Genomic DNA, 20,044 nt, shown 5'->3' with positions numbered 1-20,044 from the left:
GCTTCCGTGCTAGCCATGTCCCCTCATATCTTCACTGTTCCGTTCCTACGCCGTGACTTTAAAATAATGACCTAAATGACAGAGTCAAAAGAAGAATAAATATATTCCAAAACATGCATCTTGTATGCAACAAGGCACTAAAGTAATACTGCAACAACAAAAAAGCACGTCAAAGTAATACACTTTTTGGCCTAAATGCAAAGCCTTATGTTTGGGGCAAATAAACACAACATGTCACTGAGTAACTGTCTCCTCATTTTCAAGCATGTTGGTGGCTGCATCATGGTATGGGTATGCTTGACATCGGCAAAGACTGGGGAGTTTTTCAGGATGAAAAGAAACGGGATGGAGCTAAGAACAGTGTTGTGAAATCTGTGAATGTATTGTAATGGTATTAAAATTGTAGAACTGCCAAAATTTTGCTGGACCTCAGGAAGAGCAGCTGTTGCCTTGGTTGGGAGAGGAATTCACCTTTCAGCAGGACAATAACCTACAACACAAAGCCAGATCTATACTAGAGTTGCTTACAAAGAGGACAGTGAATGTTCCCCAGTGGCCAAGTTACAGTTTGGACTTAAATCTGCTTGTAAATCTATGGCAAGACTTGAAAATTGCTGTATAGTCATGATCCCCAACACCTTGACAGAGTGTGAAGAATTTTGAAAAGAAGAATGGGCAAATATTGCACGATACAGTTGGGCAAATATCTTATGAGACTTACATTACAGAATATTTTGTGTAGATTGTTGACAAAAAATGACAATTGAATCAGTTTTAATCCTACTTTGTAACGCAACAACATTTTAAAAGAAGTTCAAGGCGGTGCAGACTTTCTGTAGGCACTGTCCGTCCAATGATGTGTATAAACCCTTGATTTTTCCAATGCTATGTAATGACCAATAAGAGGCTTTGAAGCCACCGGCCGCCATATTGGCACTCCCCAGAATGTGCAGTCCTCCATAGGAATTAATGGAATTCTACAGTATTTCAATAAAATGTGTCAAGGACAAAATTACATGTATTTAAATATTTATTTGTTGTAGTGGGGACAATAATATTAGTACTCTCCTAAAAATATATTTTAAGGAATATGTTTATTGAGTGAATATGTTTATAAAAAAATGTAATGTTCAGTTCAATATAATTTAAAGTATGCGTCAAGGAGTCTGTAATAGAATATACTTGTCGAAAACTAATGTAGACAATTAATGCATGTCTCATCAGTGTGAGAAATTTGTCAGTGTGAGAAATTTGTTCACTTGAAAGGAGGCCTAAACTTCCTTATGCACATTGCAATAACACAAATCCAATTGCTATAACACAACTAACAAGTTTTCTATTTAACCAATTCATAATTTAGGCATTGTCAACAACCTGTGAGAGGCAGCTATAACTCTGAGGTAGATGCGGACGTCTCACTCGTTCGACATCCAGGTGCACTATACAGTCCGTCTTGGAGCCCGTCTTTCAACTTCCGTGTCCAGTTCAACATACACTCGAGGGCTCCCCCTGGTGGGGCCGTCCTGGTGAGCTATACGGTCCATCCTGCAGGGTCATGGCTAGAAGGGATGTGGAAGTGTAATCAGATCTGGACGGATTTGCATTGCCAAAATCCCAAAGTATCCCTTTAAATTGAACAAGCCGCAGTATGGCTGTGATGGTGACCCCTGTCGTGCATCGACCCCTGACAAGCTGGCTGCCCTGCTGATGGAGAGGGGAGCCAAACTGGAGGAGGTCAACGATGAGGGATACATTCCACTCATAGAGGCTGCACGAGGAGATGGTGGCACTGCTTTTGGCACAAGGTATGGCCTTCTCTCTCTCCCTCCCTCTCTTTCTCTCTGGGAATTAAGCCAGTGCTTCTGTTTTCGAGATTTTACCTACCATGTCCAAGCTCAGTGTTGAGGCAAAATATAAAAAAACTAATTCGGAAACAAAATTGATTATATTCAGATACAGTTTTAAGCTCCTGATCTTATTGAGTTGACAAGCTGGCTTTTCCAAAACAACTTGAAATAATTTTCCTGGGGTCAATAGCCAACAGTGGGAATATATTAGTACTCCTTTAAAAGTGTGTTCCCTGCAAAACAATCTTGAATCCTCCCTCTGTTGTCTATGTTTTCTGCAACTGCCAACATCAACTGCTGGGGCCGACATCAAGCTGGGCTGCTCAACGTCTTGAGCTGAATACCTGCTGGATGCAGGTGAGCAGAACCTCTCCTAACTGGACTGCCTCTCTGTTAGGCTCTCTCAAACCAAACTACCAATCTCTATTTGAGATTCTCTCATCCTCAATTCATCCATTATCGAAATTGACTTGGCTATCACCAAAACCTCCAAAGTTTTGCTTTGTTAACATGATCACACACACAACACTCTGTGTGTAATTTGACACCTGTGCTCTTGTCCTCAGGAGCCAATGTCCATGCCACAACCGCGACAGGATATACGGCGCTGACGTAAGCATGTGAGAACGGATGTGGCTGAGGTGCTGCTGCAGATGGGGGCTGACCTGGTGAGACCTCACCCTCTGGCCTCATCTCTATGGAAGCACAGTTCATGTCAATACACATCCTTTTTGCAAGAGTTGTTCACACGTTTTCATAAGTATGGGTGTGCCTCCCGAATCTCACCATATTCCCTTCATAGTGCACTACTTTTTACCAGGGCACTCAGGGCTCAGGTCAAAAGTAGTGCACTTTATAGGGCATGTGTCAAAGACAAGGCCTGCGGGCTGAATCTGCCTGTGACACAATTCTATCCTGCCCGCGGCATGATTTGGGTTGTCAATTCATTTTGGCCCGCTTCCATACTGCCCCGCGATGCGCTGCACTACAAGCCACAGCAAGCACTGCCAATGTGATGCACGCCAAACAGCAATGCATTGCCACACACCTCCCAGACCCACACACACCCACACTAGAGCCAGCCAGTGCGATGTATCATATCATCACTAATGGCACTGACCAAATCTTCTACCGGGCCAAAAGTTTAAAGGGTTATAGGCTTAACGTCCATGCCAAGTTTAGCTTCTGAAGAGTCATTGCTGTAGCCTACAGAAAATGTAATCTTGCTTGTCAACAAATTGTAAGATAAAGGATTCACACATGGGTATAAATTACTAGTTAATGACAATAGGACACACAAGCGAGTATAAATGAGTCAACAGTTGAGTCATCTACTTTATAAAATTACAGCCTGATGCGCTTGCATCTGTGAATTCAACGTCAATTACTCCGCTTTGTATGTCCTGTTAACCGCACGCAGCGGAGGGAAAGTGTACATAGATACATGCCACAGTCCTAGCTAGGCTACTAAAATGTTGCAGTCTGCCTTCGGTTTTTAAACTTGACAATGAATAACCAAAAAACGGTATGTATTCATTTGTGAATGTTCATCACCCATTTCGTATGATATGTTACAAATTCAAAAATGGGATTATATGTTACGAATTTGAAAAACATACAATATATTACGAATTTGCAAAACGTATGACATGTTACGAATTCTAGCTAAGAGGCTAACGTTAGCTGGCTCGCTAACGTTAGCGAGCTGGTTAGGGGAAGGGTTAGCTAAAAGGGTTATGGGAAGTGTTAGCTAACATGCTAAGTAGTTGCAAAGTAGCTAAAAAGTAGTAAGTAGTTGAAAAGTAGCTAATTAGCTAAAACACTATAGATGTCCATGATGATATTTGAACTCGCAACCTTTGGGTTGCTAGACGTTAGCATTGTACTCCCACACATCCACCCCAACCGACCACCCTACTTTGTTTTTGCCTGAAATAGGACGCGCTGTTTTCACTTTGGGAAAAAATCGTGCCCAAATTAAATGGCCTCGTACTCTGTTCTAGATCATACAATATGCATATTATTATTACTATTGGATAGAAAACACTCTGAAGTTTCTAAAACTGTTTGAATTATATCTGTGAGTAAAACAGCACTCATTTGGCAGCAAACTTCCAAACAGGAAGGGAAAATTCTGAAAGTGGGGCTCTGTGTCAGGGCTTGCCTATTCAATTGCCTTATATTTATGGATCTGTATGCACTTCATACGCCTTCCACTAGATGTCAATAGGCAGTAGAATGTTGAATGGGGTGTCTAGCTTGATGTGAGACCGAATGAGAGCTTTTGGAGTGACAGGTCCGCCCTATTGGCAGTATTCAACTGCGCACCAGGGAACCCCACATTGTCTTCTGAAATGCGTTAGGTATACACGACGAAATGCTCCGTCTCTGACTTTATTGGATACATATGAGAAAAACATAATAAAGATGGATTTTCAACCGAGTTTGACCAGTTTATTCAACGTTTATTGTGAATTTTGGAATTTTTCGTTCCATGTGCCAAGAGTTCTTGGACATGTGCGCTCCACCATGCTAGCCAAAGTTGCTAATTCGACAGAAGAAATGGACATTCTAAAACAAAACAACGATTTATTGTGGAACTAGGACTCCTTGCACTACATGCTGATGGAAGATCATCAAAGGTAAGAGAATATTTATGATGTTATTTTGTATTTTTGTGGTATATGTTGGCTCCAACAAGGCGGAGAATTACTGGGCGCTGTCTCACAATATTGCATGCTGTACTTTGTACTAAAGTTATTTTTAAAAATCTAACACAGCGGTTGCATTAAGAACCAGTGTATCTTTCATTTGCTGTACAACATGTATTTTTTAGTACGTTTTTTGGTTAGATTACGTGACTGTCCAAAATTTCTCCGGACAATTTGGTGCATTATGGCGACGTATTCACAATGTAAAACCAGGATTTGTAGCTATAAATATGCACATTTTCGAACAAAACATAAATGTATTGTATAACATGATGTTATAAGACTGTCATCTGATGAAGTTGTTCAAAGGTTAGTGATTAATTTTATCTCTATTTGTGGGTTTTGTGAAAGCTACCTTTGCGGTGGAAAAATGGCGTTGTGTTTTTGGATATTGTGGTGAGCTAACATAAATATATATTGTGTTTTCGCTGTAAAACATTTTAAAAATCGGAAATGATGGCTGGATTCACAAGATGTTTATCTTTCATTTGCTGTACAACATGTATTTTTCATAAATGTTTTATGATGAGTATTTATGTATTTCACGTTGCTCTCTGTAATTATTCTGGCTGTTTTGGTGCTATTTGTGACGGTGGCTGCAATGTAAAACTACGATTTATACCTATAAATATGCACATTTTCGAACAAAACATAAATGTATTGTATAACATGATGTTATAAGACTGTCATCTGATGAAGTTGTTCAAAGGTTAGTGATTAATTTGATCTCTATTTGTGGGTTTTGTGAAAGCTACCTTTGCGGTGGAAACGTGGCGTTGTGTGTTTGACTATTGTGGTGAGCTAACATAAATATATATTGTGTTTTCGCTGTAAAACATTTTAAAAATCGGAAATGATGGCTGGATTCACAAGATGTTTATCTTTCATTTGCTGTATTGGACTTGTGATTTCATGAAATTATATTATATGATATCCCTGTGGCGCTAGGCTAGGCTATGCTAGTCAGCTTTTTTGATGAGGATGTGGGGTCCGTAGAGGTTTTAAGTAAATCAAATGTATTTATATAGCCCTTCTGACATCAGCTGATATATCAAAGTGCTGTACAGAAACCCAGCCTAAAACCCCAAACAGCAAGCAATGCAGGTGTAGAAGCATGGTAACGTTAACCATCTGTCTTACGTAACCATACAGTACAAAACGTACCATATCATACCAAATTAAGTATTCCGGATTTACATACAGAATAATACAAAATGCTCTGAGACCAGGTTGGTGATCCATCCATGCAATCCATAAAAACAATAAACATGTTTTATGTTTAAATGTTTCACCAACCTAGCTATATTTTGGTTATTTGGAGTTTTGATTAGAGTCACAGCATATTATGCACATCTAGCAGCAAAGGCTGGAGACGTTATTTATCTCTTCTTTTGTTTTAATATGCTAATTTGCTATATACAGTATCCTACAGTATGTACATAAGTAGACATTACAAAGGACTATCTTTTTTTCTAACTAAACAATGGCCAGTTTGGGTGGCAGTTGTATGCATGTTTTGTAAAAAACTTAATAGGCTATATCTGGCCTGCAAATTTGTTGTGTTTTTACAATATGGCCTGTATGCTGATTCAGTTTGACACCCTTGTTATAGGGAATAGGGTGCCATTTAGGGCGTAGGCTAGGTGTTGTTTAGATGCATGACTGCTTGAATACGCTCATGTGTTTCCATGTGTCCGTTTTACTCACTCCTGCTTTTCTGTTTGTCTTGCAGAAACATGAATCGGAGGGGGACAGAACCCCTCTAATGAAAATGGCGAAGTCATTTGAAGAATCCAAATTGTAAGCATTGTGTTTCCTACTTTTGTGTCAAATAGTTATGAAGAAATTGTGGTCAGTTAACAAATACTATGTCTAGTTTGATTTTTGCCCGGTGCTAGCCAAGGCCAATGTAAATATGCATGTACACTGCTCAAAAAAATAAAGGGAACACTAAAATAACACATCCTAGATCTGAATGAATGAKATATTCTTATTAAATACTTTTTTTATTTACATAGTTGAATGTGCTGACAACAAAATCACACAAAAATGATCAATGGAAATCAAATTTATCAACCCATGGAGGTCTGGATTTGGAGTCACACTCAAAATTAAAGTGGAAAACCACACTACAGGCTGATCCAACTTTAGTAATGTCCTTAAAACAAGTCAAAATGAGGCTCAGTATGTGTGTGGCCTCCACGTGCCTGTATGACCTCCCTACAACGCCTGGGCATGCTCCTGATGAGGTGGCGGATGGTCTCCTGAGGGATCTCCTCCCAGACCTGGACTAAAGCATCCGCCAACTCCTGGACAGTCTGTGGTGCAACGTGGCGTTGGTGGATGGAGCGAGACATGATGTCCCAGATGTGCTCAATTGGATTCAGGTCTGGGAAACGGCGGGCCAGTCCATAGCATCAATGCCTTCCTCTTGCAGGAACTGCTGACACACTCCAGCCACATGAGTCTAGCATTGTCTTGCATTGGAGGAACCCAGGGCCAACCGCACCAGCATATGGTCTCACAAGGGGTCTGAGGATCTCATCTCAGTACCTAATGGCAGTCAGGCTACCTCTGGCGAGCACAGGGAGGGCTGGCGGCCCCCCAAAGAAATGCCACCCCACACCATAACTGACCCACCGCCAAACCGGTCATGCTGGAGGATGTTGCAGGCAGCAGAACGTTCTCCACGGCGTCTCCAGACTCTGTCACGTCTGTCACATGTGCTCAGTGTGAACCTGCTTTCATCTGTGAAGGGCACAGGCGCCAGTGGCGAATTTGCCAATCTTGGTGTTCTCTGGGAAATGCCAAACTCCTGCCACGGGTTGGGCTGTAAGCACAACCCCCACCTGTGGACGTCGGGCCCTCATACCACCCTCATGGAGTCTGTTTTGACCGTTTGAGCAGACACATGCACATTTGTGGCCTGCTGGAGGTCATTTTGCGGGCTCTGGCAGTGCTCCCTGCTCCTCCTTGCACAAAGCGGAGGTAGCGGTCCTGCTGCTGGGTTGTTGCCCTCCTATGGCCTCCTCCACGTCTCCTGATGTACTGGCCTGTCTCCTGGTAGCGCCTCCATGCTCTGGACACTACGCTGACAGACACAGCAAACCTTCTTGCCACAGCTCGCATTGATGTGCCATCCTGGATGAGCTGCACTACCTGAGCCACTTGTGTGGGTTGTAGACTCCGTCTCATGCTACCACTAGAGTGAAAGCACCGCCAGCATTCAAAAGTGACCACAACATCAGCCAGGAAGCATGGAACTGAGAAGTGGCTGTGTCCCACCTGCAGAACCACTCCTTTATTGGGGGTGTCTTGCTAATTGCCTATAATTTCCACCTGTTGTCTATTCCATTTGCACAACAGCATGTGAAATMTATTGTCAATCAGTGTTGCTTCCTAAGTGGACAGTTTGATTTCACAGAAGTGTGATTGACTTGGAGTTACATTGTGTTGTTTAAGTGTTCCCTTTATTTTTTTGAGCAGTGTATTTTTGCTAATAAAGTCTTACAATTGGTAACATTTTTAGCTGAATGCACATGCATTTAGATGTTACTGCGTGTTGTTTTTTTCAGTCACACTTTGGCATGAAAGGAGATCAATGAAGTTAACATCGACAGCATCTCTAAGCCTGAGTTCCTGTCGAGTAAACCTAAGGAGGGCTCACCTAGGGAACTCTGCACTCACAATTCTATTTAGTTCAGGAACTGAATGGCCATTCTTATGGGGAAATCAAATGTCTTATTCAACTGAATTGAGATTAAATTGATCTGTAACTCTTGACTTGCTCTGGCTACTCCCAGTATTGAATGGGGCAGTGCATTTCCTCAAAATCAAGGTGGTCCTTGACAGTTGGAAGACGGACATGAACGAGATCTTAGAATCGTCCAGCAGCGACGAGGAGGACATGGAAGGAAAGGAGAGTGAAGAGGAGAAGGAGGTGCTAAGGGTGGTCACACCATTGTGGTGTCCTACCTCCTCAACTACCCCAACAACACCCTGTCGGTCCCAGCGCAAGATCTATCTCAGCTCACACACCCCTCATATGACACCTCTCAGGTAGGGACCGCTCGTTTACTAACAGACAAATAACTACTGTACTTCTACAAACATGTTTGTTTATTTGTCTGCATGCAGTTGTATTGACACCAAGTTGATATTGATGCCAAATATACTTTTGTAATATCTCCTTACATCTTACGAGTTCCAAGCTCTGGCCATGGTGGAGCCAGACAGAGTACCTTCTATCATTTCAACACCTGCACCCGTCATCACAAAAGGTCAGCCCAACAGTAAATATAGGTCTAACTTTGTTAATTCCCTGACCAAGAAGACAACTAGACACCAGTTGACTACACAAGGCATCAAAGCGTTATAATGATTACTGTAATAATAGATGGTACAACCTTGTAACTAACTAGTTGTGTTGTCCTGTGTGGCTGTCTCAGGTGGCTCCAAGCAGTGCCCCCTACAGGATAACCCTGTCATTGCAGACAGTCCAGACAGACATGCTGCCCCCCTTCCACCCGTACCAGCCCTTGGAGTCCATTGTGAAAGAGACAGAGTGCAAGCTTATCTCCAGCCATAGAGAAGACCCAGCTGCAGAATAAGATGATCCTCAAGGAGCAGTAAACTAAAGAGTAAATGAAGGCCGAAGGCCTGAAGGATGACCCGGGCAGCCCCTTCTCACTTTGGCCTCCCAGCAGTCCAGACTTTAGTACAGCAGACTACCCCGACAGCTCCAGCCCTGACCTGCTGATGCTGATGGTGAGTCAGCAGTAGATGTTGGGGCAGCAGTTGACAGGCCTGGGACCGGCCTTCTCACCCAGGCCCCCGACGGACTACTAGTGGCCTTCCCCCTACAGATCGTCACAGACACGCCGGTTGACATCATGGCAGGTACAGTGCCTTCCGAAAGTATTCACACCCTTTTCAGCACATTTTGTTGTGTTACAAAGTGGGATACAAATTGATTTAATTGTCATTTTTTTGTCAACGATCTACACAAAATACTGCAATGTCAAAGTGGATGAAAAATTTGTAAAGAAATACAAAAATAAATTTGGAAAATAAAACACTTGATTAGATAAGTTTTCAACCCCCTGAGTTAATACACCTTTTGCAGCGTTTACAGCAGTGAGTCTTTCTGGGTAAGTCTCTAAGAGCTTTGCATACCTGAATTGTACAATATTTGCAAATTTTTTGTTTTTTAATTCTTCAAGCTGGTTGTTGATCATTGCTAGATAGCCATTTTCAAGTCTTGCCATAGATTTTCAAGCCGATTTCTAGTCAAAACCACTCAGGAACATTCAATGTCGTCTTGGTAAGCAACTCCAGTGTATATTTGGCCTTGTTTTTTAGGCAATTGTCCTGCTGAAAGGTGTCTGTTGGAAAGCAAACTGAACCAAGTTTTCCTCTAAGATTTTACCTATGCTTAGCTCTATTCTGTTTATTCTTATCCGATGACAAGAATACCCAAAAAATTATACAGCCACCACCATGCTTGAAAATATGAAGAATGGTACTTAGTAACATGTTGTGTTGGATTTTCCCCAATCATAACGCTTTGTATTCAGGACAAAAAGTGAATTTCTTTGCCACATTTTTTGCAGTATTACTTTAGTGCCTTGTTGCAAACAGGATGCATGTTTGGGAATATTTATATTATGTACAGGCTTCCTTCTTTTCACTCTGTCATTTATGTTAGTATTGTGGAGTAACTACAATGTTGTTGATCCATCCTCAGTTTTCTCCTATCACACAGCCATTAAACTTTGCAACTGTTTTATAATCACCATTGGCCTCAAATATAAAATATATTTAGATTTGTTTAATATCTTTTTTTGGTTACTACATGATTCCATATGTGTTATTTAATAGTTTTGATTATTCTACAATGTAGAAAATAGTAAAAACAAAGAAAATCCCTGGAATGAGTAGGTATGTCCAAACTTTTGACTGGTACTGTATTTTTGTACAATTTCAAAACAGATGCTGGATGTAACTCTGAACCGGATGCTGGATGCTGGATATAACTCTCAGCTGGTTGCTGAATATAACTCTGTGATAGATACTGGATATAACTATGAGCTGGATGCTATACTGGATGCAAAATCCAGCATCCAGTATCCAGCTCAGTGTTACAGACCCTACTGCAACCTGTCAGACCAGGGGTCTGTTCAGTAGGGTGCATTGTTACAGAACGTCAGCAGTTTAGATAGAAACATATTGCGTGAACAGGTACGCTATATATTCAAAAGTATGTGGACACCCCTTCAAATTAGTGGATTTGGCTATTTCAGCCACACCTGTTGCTGACAGGTGTAAAAAATCGAGCACACAGCCATTCAATCTCCATAGACAAACACTGGCAGTAGAATGGCCCGTACTGAATAGCTCAGTGACTTTCAACGTGGCCCCATCATAGGATGCCACCTTTCAAACAAGTAAGTTCATAAAATTTCTGCCCTGCTAGAGCTGATCCGGTCAACTGTAAGTGCTGTTATTGTGAAGTGGAAACGTCTAGGAGCAACAACGGCTCAGTCCCGAAGTGGTTCCAAACTGCCTCTGGAAGCAATGTCAGCACAAGAACTTCGTCAGGAGTGTCATGAAATGGGTTTTCATGGCCGAGCAACTGCACACTAGCTTCACCATGCACAATGCCAAGCGTTATCTGGAGTGGACTCTGGAGCAGTGGAAACACTTACTCTGGAGTGATGAATCACGCTTCACCATCTGGCAGTCCAACGGACAAATCTGGGTTTGGCGAATTCCAGCAGAACGCTACCTACCCCATTGCATAGTGCCAACAGTAAAGTTTGGTGGAGGAGGAACAGTGGTCTGGGGCTGTTTTTCATGGTTCGGGCTAGACTCCTTAGTTCCAGTGAAGGGAAATCTTAACACTACAGCATACAATGACATTCTAGACGATTCTGTGCTTCCAACTTTGTGGCAACAGTTTGGGGGAAGGCCCTTTCCTGTTTCAGCATGACAATGCCCCCATGCACAAAGGGGGTGGTTTGTCGAGATTGGTGTGGAAGAACTTGACTGGCCTGCACAGAGCCCTGACATCAACCCCATCAAACACCTTTTGGGATGAATTGAAACGCCAACTGCGAGCCAGGCCTAATCGCCTAACATCAGTTTCCGACCTCACTAATACTCTTGTGGCTAAATGGAAGCAAGTCCCCACAGCAATGTTCCAACATCTAGTGGAAAGCCATCCCAGAAGAGTAGGGGCTATTATAGCAGCAAAGGGGGGACAAACTCCATATTAATGGCCATGATTTTGGAATGAGATGTTCGACAAGCAGGTGTCAACATACTTTTGGTCATGTGGTGTATGATTGTCTGTCAGGTAGAGTAGGTTAGAATTGAATACGAGACAAAGTGTTTTTATGAACTTGGTGCATGAGGTTGTAGGTCACACCACGTTCTTAAGGCATTAAGGCAGCATGTCTTGTGGCAGAATGACAATGCACAAGTGGAGGCTGCTGAGGGGAGGGCAGTTCATAATAATGGCTGGAACCGAGCAAATGGAATGTCATTAAACACATGGAAACCAATTGTTTGATGTATTTAATACCATTCCACTCATTCCGGTTCAGCCACTACCACGAGCATGTCCTCCCAATTAAGGTGCCACCAACCCCCTGGAATGCACATCTCGTTTGGAACCAGTGCTGGAGAAAGTGTTTGCAAGTTGCATCAAAATGCAGCATGAGTGCTATAACAGTTGTTGTATGTATGGTTACATGCAAAGTTTGCCTTGCATAAACCTGAACAAAAAAGGAACGTGGCTTGCCTTACAACCTCCCTGACTGTGGAAATCATACTTATACCGCCACCTTGTGGCTACAGCAAAGCCTGCAGTCTTTAGTGAAACTGAATTTGTTTGATTAATCTCTTCAAGACAACTCGTATTAAGAGAAATTTGGAATACATGCACCCCAGAATTGTCTACGTCATGTTGCATGGTTGTTTTCCTTTTAATTCACATGGTGTCCCAAATATGGAATAAAAATCGATATGGGTCCAACACTGTTGACAAATGCAGTATGTCGTTTTATTTACTGTTCCAATATGAGTAAATAAAAAAGTACTGCTGTGATAAAAAATGCTAGAGAATTTATCATCACATTTACACTGACTTGACGTCCTATTTTCAGAACACAGGAAAAGTTGGTAGTTTACGGGCAACACTATTCAAACGTCACTGGGGGAAAAAATACATTACATGGTTTGCCGTTTTAAAATAACTTTTATCCAATTAAAACACTCATTTTGTCTCTTTTCAATGACGAAACTATGTGGATGCATTTTCGTCCAATCACAACCAAGTTAAGGGCAAAGATTATCTATTATATTTACAAGAAAACCGAGTGGCCGCTCTTAACAATGGAAATACATGTCCTCAATGATTGAAGGCAGGCGAGATCAGGTGGGACCATTCTAGCAAATGAGAGGGCAGATACGCGTGATAATAACATGTACAACCACGTAGTTTTTCTCAAAGTTGCCGGAATGCCATATGCATCCACTTATATTAGTACATTTGTAACGGCCTAACCATGACGAAACTTCTATTCGATCAAATAAGCCTCACGCAATTCGACACTGGCATGGACCTTTATACAAAAAAAGGGCTGATCTCACGCAGACAGATTTTGGGCGGAGTAAATGCTCTCGCTTCTTCTCTTCCTCTCTGCTAGGGTGCGGAGCTATGACTCACCAAATAAGGAGCGACAACACCATAAAAGGAAATGTATGGCTGTATATGGCGGAAAGTAGATCTCGAAAGAACGTTTCCCCAGATAGAATTCATGCGCGCTAAATGTGTGACTCTTGTACATCTCAAATGTATTTTTAAAGGGAGACTATTTCCAGATGTTAATAACATAAATTATCTATTTTTGAAGAGAGAATGGGAATGGTCAAGCGTTTTCGTTGTGAACTATATGGGATCGCGGAGTAATACCAATGGGTGTAAATCGAAATGTCCTTATGTGGAGAAGAGTAGGGGGTTGGGTTTGATTGATTAGTTGTAGGCGGAAACAACTTCTAACTACAACTTTGCACAGTTATGGTAAATTATATGCCATGGACAATTTCTTTCGTTTACACTAATCTGTGCTAATTCATTTGATCGTGTTTCCTAAAGCTCACAGAGAACACGCAACAGCACTATATAGCTAGCTAGCTAGGCTTTACTTGTTGATAAAGTCGCTAGCTAAATGCCATTTAACTAGGTAGGTATCTCTCGGTTAGTTGGATTTCAAGGCAATTTGCACCAACAAATTGAGGAATGGACAGTTTTTGAATAATTTCTGTTCGATCACAACATCGCTCATTTACGCATAGACCCAGTGGGTCCATCGACCGCGGCGGCGCGAGAGGTTTGAAGGCCTGGGGGACAGGTTCGGAATGTTGGGGGGAAACGGGGCAGGAATAGGTACAAGAGTAGGGGGCGCACGACCTGGAAATGGGACTGGGTTGACCGCTCTGCAAGTTAATAACCCAGGAACGAACATGAGTGGTGCGGAAGGTGGAAGGTTTGACGACCGAATCAGAGAATACTCAGCCGAGGTGGTGTACAGCGGCTCTGAACCAGAGTCCGACTCCGGGGATGATGATGATACCATGGGTTCAGCCGGTGACCGAAGAGGGGTGAAACGGGAGAGAGCTGAGATGGAAGTCGCTGCATCGGCGACGTCTGTGGGGCAACCCCCGGGAGGTTATGGTGGTGTCACGGGAGGTGCAACTGGGGCAAAGCCAGGCAAGAAAACCCGCGGACGAGTCAAGATCAAAATGGAATTTATAGACAACAAACTTCGGCGGTACACAACTTTTAGCAAGAGGAAGACTGGCATTATGAAGAAGGTTAGTTGTCAGTAGTCTATCTCTGTTTTCATTGCAGACATGCTGCCAACCTGTGCTCATGCTCCCACACCTGCGCAGACGTTCCATTTCACAAGTGTTGGCGCTGTGGTAAAAATTCCTAAAAACATAAATGTGCTTTTTGGTCTTAATTTAAGGGTAGGCATAATGTTAGCAGTGGGCTTAGGTTTAAAATCAATTTTAAGAGAAATTGTAGAAATAGGCGGGGGCTATGGTAAAACCTAAATGTTGATGACCTGAAAGCTAACAAACGTTAATTGATTTAATCTTTATTTTATCACTGAGTCATACTGAGACCAAGGTCTCTGAATTGCATAAATTACAGGAAAATGCACATCAGCATGCAAGCAGAAAGAAAAACACGGTCATAAAAAACAAACGCATTCATCAGTAATAAGGTCCTCAATCAGGTTTCTGAATTGCGCTAGAAGCACCAGAACATCACCTTTTGAAGATTGTTCAACAAATAAGGTACAAGAAAGGAAAATCAGCTTTTAGTTAACTCAGTAGAGACAGCCATCCCCGAGACTGGGTGTGGTAACTTGTATGACTCAAGTTTAGTAATGATGTTAGGTACAGTGGGACTTTATGTAAAAGGGCTTTATAAATGAGAACATAGCAATGTATCAACCTACGTGACATCAGAGGGCCAACCAACTTTCTGGTAGAGAATGCGGTGATGAGTACTAAAATTGTCGCCCGTAATAAAGCACGATGATAAACTACATCTAACGGCTTTAATGAAGTGGCAGCTGCATTCATATAGGTGATGTCGCCATAGTCTGTTCAGTCGACGTCGTCGGTCCTAATCTGCCTTCTACTATTTAGCGAAAGGCAGGACCTATTTCTATAGAAGCCCATTTTTCTCACCTAACTCATCAATATGCTTTTTAAAATACAGCTTTTCATCTATCCAGATGTCCAGATATTTGTAAGCACGGACACGATCAATATGGACACCATCCAAAGTACATATGCTTAAATCATCAGACATTTTTTTATGCGCTCTAGAAAACCACATATACTTACTTATAGCTGCATTCACTACTAATTTGACAAAGTTTTTCTGTAATACAATAAAGGCAGACTGGTTCAGATAGAGCCTGTTCAACCGTGGGGGCAATAGCATACGCAACGGTATCATCGGCATACAAGTACAGGTAATTCTTTTTACAGACAAGTCTATTGTTAATGTAAACATTAAAGTACAGGACCCAGAATCGACCCCCTGCGGGACACCTTTTGTAATTTCCAGGAAACCTGATTTAACACCATCAATAGAGATTGAGTTCTATCTGCCAAGTATATTTATTTTATGTGGTAACTTACAGCGAACTCATTTGAGTTCAATGGCGCTATTATAGATGTTATTGATAACACAATGTTTTCATAAATGGTTCTTGATTAGGCTGTCCAGAGTAGCTACTTTTCATGAGCTGCTATATAGTTCCAGGACTTGATTAGCTTTGTAGAGCAATTCAGCTTCTACAGAGGATCAATAGAGACTGACGAGAAGAACATTTTAATGCATTCCAGCAATCACCTCCCCAAGTTATAGCCCAGTAAAAACCTGAGCATGCAAATACTTGCTGCCAAAGCCACTTTCTTTTCAAGGCAGCTCAATATTGTTTGATCTGGCCTGTTTGGTTAGGTATGACACTATTTGCGTTTAGGTTGGGTCATCATGTGTAGGCCGATAACCTCACCCTTGATAAGTCTGTCAAATGGGACTACAGGAGCAGCATGCGTGTGTTCCTCAGGCCTGTGGTCACGTGTCAAGTTAATGTCACATGCACAAGTACACTGAAATGCCTTTCTTGCAAGCTCTACAAAATAACAAGGTAGAACAAAAACATGCAAAAGTAAGAAGCTGTATACAGGGTCAGTTCCAATAACATATTTACAATATGCAGGGATACTGGAGTGATAGAGGTAGGTGTTATAACCTAAAACTTCTTACCTGGGAATATTGAAGACTCATGTTAAAAGGAACCACCAGCTTTCATATGTTCTCATGTTCTGAGCAAGGAACTTAAACGTTAGCTTTTTTACATGGCACATATTGCACTTTTACTTTCTTCTCCAACACTGTGTTTTTGCATTATTTAAACCAAATTGAACATGTTTCATTATTTATTTGAGACAACATCTATTTAATTTATGTATTATATTAAGTTAAAATAAGTGTTCATTCAGTATTGTCATTATTACAAATGTGTATATATAAATATCGGCCGATTTAATCGGTATTGTTTTTTTTTGGTCCTCCAATAATCAGTATCGGCATTGAAAAATCATAGTCGGTCGACCTCTAGTGTAGAGTCAGTATAAATGTGTGTGCTGGAGTGTCAGTGCTATTTAGCAGTCTTATGCCATGGGGATAGAAGCTGTTCAGGAGCCTGTTGGTGTCAGACTTGATGCGGAGACAAGTCTTTGGCTTTGGTGGCTGGAGTCTAGCGATTTTCCTGGGCCTTCCTTTCACACCACCTGATATAGAGGTCCTGGATGGCAGGGAGCTTTGTCCCAGTGATGTGCTGGGCTGTCTGCAATACCCTCTGTAGTGCCATGCGATTGAGGGCGGTGCTGTTGCCATACAAAGCAATGATTATTTTTTAAATCTTTATTTAACTAGGAAAGTCAGTTAACTTCTTATGGCTGCAATCCCGGTAACGGGATGATATGACAACAGCTAGTCCGATTCTGACGTACAGTCTGCAAAGGCCTTCAGGAGTTAAACAATCCCGCTCAGGGCAGGGGTACTTCACTGATTTTTGTACCCAGGTGTGCTGTATGCAGCAGGGAGGGGCAGAAAAAAAGTTTGGCAACCTCTGTTACAAAACAGGCAAGGAAAGGGGCTACATAAGTCAGTCAGTTGCACAACTGAATGCATTCAACTGAAATGTGTGTTCCACTTTTAACCCATCTCCTCTGATTCAGGGAGTTGCAGGGGGCTGCCTAAATCTACATCCACGGCGCCCGGGGAGCAGTTGTCTTTGGGATGTGGAAGATAGAGTAAGGCGCTACTTTGATGTGCCACATATCTTTGAGCTATCACTGCTCCTCCATGGTGCACTGCCAACGCCCCCCCCCCCCCCCCTCCTTACAGAGCGATACTGTGTGGGTGCCTAGGCAACCACAAGGTTCCTTCCCCTCTGCAATGCCACTTGTGCATATACTGTGTGGGAAAGGGGATACCTAGTCAGTTGGACAACTGAATGCATTCAACCAAAATGTGTCTTCCACATTTATCCCAAACCCCTCTGAATCAGAGAGGTGCAGGCAGCTGCCGTAATTGACGTCGTCAGCGCCCAGAGAGAAGTTGTTGTGTTGCTCAAGGGTGAACGGCAGATCTTTCCACCAAGCTGGTTCGGGGATTCGAACCAGCGACTTTTTAGTTATTGGCCCAACGCTCTTAACCACTAGGTTACCTGCCGGCCCAGGGTTGGTGTGTGGGTGGGTGTCCGCACAAATGACAACCTACAGAAAGTGTTGCTGCAAAGTGGAGGACACAGGAGAGCTAGGCCTGACTCGCTCAATCTCTTCAACTCTATATTCTCCTTCCTATCGTTTGCCACTTCCTGTCTTTGTAGCCTTCTTTTCTAATTAACACTGGTTGTTATCTGATGTCGTTCCAGTTTTATGAGCACCATAAAGTGCTTGAATTCATTGAATAGCATACACAGCTAACTGGCCAATGGCTGCTGCCAAAAAGATCCCCTCCCCTCCTACTACTATAGTGCCTGGGAGCCCTGAGCTTGTTAGAGCCATGCTTCCTGCTGCTACACAGGCACAATGTTATGCATGGCTGTGGGGTTCCACTTAGAAACAACAGCTTGTGCTCACCGAGATCCTGTTAAAAGCTTTTAAGAAATGGCTATGCATGGTGGAAGGAAGCTTGGTCTAGGCTGCATTAAGTAGGGCACTGGGTTATGGTACTAATAGCCTGTGTAGAACAAACATGACCTTCTGACATGCTAAGTAAGGAATCCCGTTAGTTCTATTCATGACATTTCTATTTGCAATGTTCCACAGTGTTTGCCATCTGGACTGATTATTGGAGAACCAAAAAAAGCTGATACCGATTAAATCGGTCGATTTTTATTTTATTTCTTTGTAATAATGACAATTACAACAATACTGAATGAACACTTATTTTAACTTAATATAATACATCAATAAAACCAATTTAGCCTCAAATAAATAATGAAATATGTTCAATTTGGTTTAAATAATGCAAAAACAAAGTGTTGGAGAAGAAAGTAAAAGTGCAATATGTGCCATGTAAGAAAGCTAACGTTTAAGTTCCTTGCTCAGAACATGAGAACATATGAAAGCTGGTGGTTCCGTTTAACATGAGTCTTCAATATTCCCAGGTAAGAAGTTTTAGATTGTAGTTATTATAGGACTAGTTCTCTCTATACCATTTGTATTTCATATACCTTTGACTATTGGATGTTCTTATAGGCACTTTAGTATTGCCAGTGTAACAGTATAGCTTCCGTCCCTCTCCTCGCTCCTACCTGGGCTCGAACCAGGAACACATCGACAACAGCCACCCTCGAAGCAGAGCAAGGGGAACAACTACTCCAAGTCTCAGAGCGAGTGACGTTTGAAACGCTATTAGCGCGCACCCCGCTAACTAGCTAGCCATTTCACATCGGTTACACCAGCCTAATCTCGGGAGTTGATAGGCTTGAAGTCATAAACAGCAGAGCTGCTGGCAAAACGCAAAACGCAAAACTGCTGTTTGAATGAATGCTTACGAGCCTGCTGGTGCCTACCATCGATCAGTCAGACTGCTCTATCAAATCATAGACTTAATTATAACATAATAACACACAGAAATACGAGCCTTAGGTCATTAATATGGTCAAATCCGGAAACTATCATCTCAAACAAAACATTTATTCTTTCAGTGAAATACGGAACAGTTTCGTATTTTATCTAACCGGTGGCATCCATAAGTCTAAATATTCCTGTTACATTGCACAACCTTCAATGTTATGTCATAATTACGTAAAATTCTGGCAAATTAGTTCGCAACGATCCAGGCGGCCCAAACTGTTACCCTGACTCTGCATGCAACGAACGCAAGAGAAGTGACACAATTTTACCTGGTTAATATTGCCTGCTAACCTGGATTTCTTTTAGCCAAATATGCAGGTTTAAAAAATATATACTTCAGTGTATTGATTTTAAGAAAGGCATTGATGTTTATGGTTAGGTACAGTCGTGCAACGATTGTGCTTTTTTCGCAAATGCGCTTTTGTTAAATCATCCCCCGTTTGGCGAAGTTGGCTGTCTTTGTTAGGAAGAAATAGTCTTCACACAGTTCGCAACGAGCCAGGCGGCCCAAACTGCTGCATATACCCTGACTCTGTTGCAAGAGAAGTGACACAAAGAAATTCATGTTAGCAGGCAATATTAACTAAATATGCAGGTTTAAAAAATATATACTTGTGTATTGATTTTAAGAAAGGCATTGATGTTTATGGTTAGGTACCTTTTTCGCGAATGCGCACCGCATCGATTATATGCAACGCAGGACACGCTAGATAAACTAGTAATATCATCAACCATGTGTAGTTA

The 20,044-nt window shown here is 42.0% G+C and overlaps 1 protein-coding gene and 1 long non-coding RNA gene across 3 annotated transcripts in view; one reads left to right on the top strand and one right to left on the bottom strand.

The window, feature by feature from the left end:
- LOC139027903 (uncharacterized) overlaps window positions 1-20,044 on the bottom strand; it is a 393,207-nt gene that overhangs the window by 339,958 nt on the left and 33,205 nt on the right. The window lies entirely within an intron of this gene.
- The window catches only part of srfa (serum response factor a), a 29,496-nt gene continuing 22,868 nt past the window's right edge, over window positions 13,417-20,044 (top strand). The window contains exon 1 of one of the 2 annotated variants that reach the window (XM_023983331.2): window positions 13,417-14,437. In XM_023983331.2, coding sequence (XP_023839099.1) covers window positions 13,982-14,437 — 456 coding nt within the window. In that variant the 5' untranslated portion in view covers window positions 13,417-13,981. The remainder of the gene's footprint in view (window positions 14,438-20,044) is intronic. The other variant, XM_023983341.2, reaches the window with a different exon arrangement.

The sequence above is a fragment of the Salvelinus sp. IW2-2015 genome, linkage group LG1, assembly GCF_002910315.2.
Source record: "Salvelinus sp. IW2-2015 linkage group LG1, ASM291031v2, whole genome shotgun sequence".
Taxonomy (NCBI): Eukaryota; Metazoa; Chordata; class Actinopteri; order Salmoniformes; family Salmonidae; genus Salvelinus; species Salvelinus sp. IW2-2015.
Note: the sequence above shows the minus strand (reverse complement) of the source record. Positions and strands in the feature narration are given on the sequence as shown.